Source organism: Quercus robur, chromosome 7 (assembly GCF_932294415.1).
Source record: "Quercus robur chromosome 7, dhQueRobu3.1, whole genome shotgun sequence".
Taxonomy (NCBI): Eukaryota; Viridiplantae; Streptophyta; class Magnoliopsida; order Fagales; family Fagaceae; genus Quercus; species Quercus robur.
Genome location: NC_065540.1, coordinates 19,013,842 through 19,018,182, shown reverse-complemented (window position 1 = coordinate 19,018,182; position 4,341 = coordinate 19,013,842). Strand labels below are relative to the sequence as shown.

The window sequence follows — 4,341 nt, the reverse complement described above, 5'->3', positions numbered from 1 at the left end:
AGAAGTTAAAAATAAAAATTACCAAATAAATTCGAACCATTATTTATACTTAAAAGGATTATAATCCATATCAAAAAAGTAATTGAAGTTTGAACATTAGTTAAAAGGATTATAACCCATTTCAGAAAAGTAATTGAAGTTTGAACATTAGGTTTAACTATGGGACCAAAAAATAAAGATAAATGGCAGAAAAAAGTGGAGTGACAGCAAAAAAGTTAGAATTAAAAGAATAAATGATCACTCTAGTCTATATATCTATATATATATATATATATAATAGATAAAGTTAAGAGAAACTCAAATTAGAATTTCAAATTGGAATTCAAATTTTGCGTCATGTGTTATAAATTATTTATTCTTAAAAAGTTTTATTTCTTAATTTAAGAATTAAAGGTGGGAGCACATCATAAATATTCATCAAAGTAAGTTATTAAGTACAAAAACCACCGAATCTAGAATAAATGAGTTGCAAAAAAAAAAAATATGTGCTTCACAATAATTTAAAAAAAAAAAACATATACAATTTATATTTTATACCTAATAATATACTGACAAATTTTTTTTAAACAGTTAATAAAATATAAAAATGATTATCAATAATATTTAAATCATATATATAGAAATTGTATTATGCATCTTATTGTATATCTTTAAGTGTATCAATGCATATGCATGAAGTTACAAGCTAGTATTATCAAGGGTGCGTTTGAATACTGCTTATTTTGCTGAAAACTAGAAACTGAAAACTAAAAACAATAAAAAAATAATTTCCGGTTACTGTTCACACTAAAAAACACTGTTCATATGTCTTGATGCGCTGTTCATGTCCCATGAACAGTGCACCAGGCGTTGGTCCAAAAAAAAAAAAGGGGCTAAAATGCAAAACGTCCAAACGTGGATGTGATCCAAACGCTCACTAAAAATATGTATCCAAATTTTGAAATTTTTAGAAAAAAATCAAAATTATCTAAAATTACAAATGTGTAAATTGCAATTTAATCTAAAAAAAAATAGTGTGTACAGAATATTTATTCAACATATTAAATAGAGATGAGTAGCATTTATCCTGCCCTTTTTCGAAGGGAAACGTTTCTGGCAACAAACTAGCATGTGCTTCAACTGCTAAGCAATTCTTGAGGGATTGACTTCTATTCCAAATAAAAAATCCCCCCCTTTTTTTTCTTCTCCCTCATAATATATATTTTCTTCAGAGTAGTGTTTGTTTTTATAGGAATTCATTTCCCACTGTAGAGAGAGATGTCTAGTACAAGAATAATAATTCACGACCCCTTCAAAGCATGGAAGTTCCTGGTTATCCCAACAATCAGAGTCATCTCTACATGTGCCTTTTATCTCTTTTGCACCATCGCATCCATCTCCTTTATCTTCTACTTTGCTTTCACAAGCCAAACACAGGGTTGCCCCCACTGCCGTCGAATGATCGTGAACCAGAAATTCACAAACAGTAATATCACCACGGGGTACGAAAATACAAACATATCCCATATCGTGTTTGGCATCGCAGGGTCGACAAAGACATGGAACAAGCGCAAGAATTACACTGAGCTATGGTGGAAGCCTAACATCACTCGCGGCTTCGTTTGGCTCGATGAGAAGCCTCCAGACAATGTTACTTGGCCAAAGACCTCACCACCGTACAAAGTCTCCGGTGACATATCTAGGTTCAAGTACACATGCTGGTATGGTTCGCGTTCGGCGGTTCGGCTTGCCCGTATTGTGAAAGAAAGCTTTGAGTTGGGGTTAAACAACGTGAGGTGGTTCGTGATGGGAGACGATGATACTGTTTTTTTCACTGAAAACTTGCTTACTGTGTTATCGAAATATGATCATAATCAGATGTATTATATCGGAGGGAATTCAGAGAGTGTGGAACAAGATGTTGTATTCTCTTATACAATGGCCTATGGAGGCGGTGGATTCGCCATTAGTTATCCTTTGGCCGCCAAGCTTGTTAGGATTTTAGATGGGTGCATTGATCGTTACGCGAATTTGTACGGCTCTGATCAAAAGATCCAAGCTTGTTTGAGTGAGATTGGCGTACCACTCACCAAAGAGCTTGGTTTTCATCAGGTATCATTCTTTCCCTTTCCCTTTACATGATGTTTATGCAATTACTTCCTTAATTTCAATTGTGGATATCTCTTTTGAAAACATCTTACTAGTCAGTTGAGCTATTGGTTTTTTGACTATGCAATTATGTCTTGATTTCGATACTTAGAGATATAATTTTTGGCCCCTACTATTTTAGGATTGAACATCTATTAATTACAGGTTGACATAAAAGGGAACCCATATGGTTTATTAGCTGCACACCCTTTAGCACCATTGGTCACCCTGCACCACCTAGACTCTATCCAGACACTATTTCCGAACCTGACTCAGCTCGACTCGTTCAAGAAGCTAATCAGTGCTTATAATATGGACCCAAGTCGAACCCTGCAACAAAGTTTCTGTTACGACTTGAAACGCAATTGGTCTGTATCGGTGTCTTGGGGTTACAATGTCCAATTATATCCATCGTTGATAACGGCTAAGGAGCTCGAAACTGCATTTCTGACATTTCAGACGTTTAGGACCTCGAGTGAAAAGCCCTTCACGTTTAATACACGGCCAGTCAGTACAGACCAGTGTAAAAAACCGGTTTTGTATTACTTGGATCGGGTTCAGAGAGTTGGTGTGAGTCAATCACTCACAACGTATAAAAGGCATGTTGAAGATTCGGAAATTGGGTGCGGCCGTGTTGACTACGCTTCTGCCTTGATCGTTCCATCTTTCAACGTCTCGGCTTCAAGTTTCAACCCTGACTTGTGGAATCAGGTGAATACTTTTGTTTCTATGAGTGCGTTTCAGAATGAGGGGAGTTTTTTATACACACTTTAATCAACACAATTTTGCACATACACTCCAAAACAAATCAAATGTTTTGAGGACTCAAATGGAAATAATTGTTATAATTGATACATAATATAAATAATGTGAATGATAGCTTCATATAAAAATGAATTTACTATGAATAAAAAAAATTAGACTGTTAGAAGTTGGAGTTTAGCAAGTAAATTGGATAAATGGTTTAATTTATCAATTGCATATTGATTTGGTGAGCCCTTGAGATGATTTTCATAGTTAAATTCTTTAGTAGACCTCTGTATTTGGAGGACCTCTGCCTAATCATGTTTTATTGATTAAATGATTAGCTGCTTTCCTTAGTATAGCTTGTTATATGTAGAACCTAATTGGGAAATGTTACTTAGACATGTATATTTTCTCTATTTATTTTGAAATTAGTGAATTAAATTTTATATATTATCACATCAATAATTTAAATAGATATCAAAATAATGATAATCAACATTGTTTAAATATTAATAATGTAACAAATTTGAATTCATTTGTTTAAAAATGAGTGCATAACAAAGAGAAGAAATTGCTTTTCGTTTCAAAATATCTAGAAAATTCCCTTAAAAAAACAAACTAGAAAATTTTCTTGAGAAAGCGACACCTTAGTTCTCTGCAAAGTTGTTGTCTAGTGCTACTTTCTATGCGCAATCGGTGCAATATATGATGAGTAAGACTTTGAATAGTCTGGTTTGATTTTGTGGAAATTTATCTCTACTAGTCGATTTATGACCTACTTATACTGTTACACAAAAGAAAAATTAGTGCCTATTCACTAACACATATGGAGATTGATTGAATGAGTGTCTAATGAGCAGGCACCACGTAGGCAATGCTGCGAGGTCGTCGACGGTTCAGACGGGGTAGAAAGCGGGATTCAGGTCAACATTAGAAGCTGCAATCAATTTGAGAGTGTAACTCCTCCATAGATGATAGAAGAATATGTCAACACGTATTGAAGATAGTGAAATACTTTTGACTCTTTGAAGTGCCAAGACAATGACTGAAGACAATCATTGAGTCCAATTCCTGATGGCAATGTAGATGGAATTCTAGCCTTTTGTCCTTATTTTTTTTAAAATTTAGCAATATATTTATGTTTTGAAACTATATTGAGTTTTCTATTTTATATTTTCCACGACACCTATATAGGCTATATTATATGTTACTCTTTTTTTTCCACGGAGAATATTATGCAAAACACGTATTTAATGTAAAACATTATGTTTGAGAGTTTATAAGAAATGGAATCGATAGAATATCATAGGAATAAATGGAAATGAATTAAATATTTATTTCTCTATTGTTTTGATATTTGTAAAGAAAGGGATCAAAATGAAAAATTATTTTTTTTTGGTTGTTGAATAGAAATAATCAAATGCGAGTTCCAATTAGCTCAATTGGTAAAATTTATGATGGTTAAAT

The 4,341-nt window shown here is 33.3% G+C and overlaps 1 protein-coding gene across 1 annotated transcript; it reads left to right on the top strand.

Moving 5' to 3' along the window:
* The first annotated feature begins 1,099 nt into the window (after positions 1 to 1,099).
* Positions 1,100 to 4,084, top strand: LOC126692645 (uncharacterized). The gene is made up of 3 exons (XM_050388334.1): positions 1,100 to 2,091; positions 2,293 to 2,838; positions 3,735 to 4,084. Exons 1-3 carry the CDS (start codon positions 1,258 to 1,260, stop codon positions 3,843 to 3,845), a joined length of 1,491 nt encoding a protein of 496 aa, XP_050244291.1. The 5' UTR covers positions 1,100 to 1,257; the 3' UTR covers positions 3,846 to 4,084.
* The last annotated feature ends 257 nt before the right edge of the window (positions 4,085 to 4,341 follow it).

Excerpts from the sequence above, each read along its gene's own strand:
- LOC126692645 (XM_050388334.1), top strand. The coding sequence starts at position 1,258 with ATGTCTAGTACAAGAATAATAATTCACGACCCCTTCAAAGCATGGAAG. Across the intron at positions 2,092-2,292 it reads AAGAGCTTGGTTTTCATCAG|GTTGACATAAAAGGGAACCC; the intron begins GTATCATTCTTT and ends TATTAATTACAG. Across the intron at positions 2,839-3,734 it reads ACCCTGACTTGTGGAATCAG|GCACCACGTAGGCAATGCTG; the intron begins GTGAATACTTTT and ends TCTAATGAGCAG.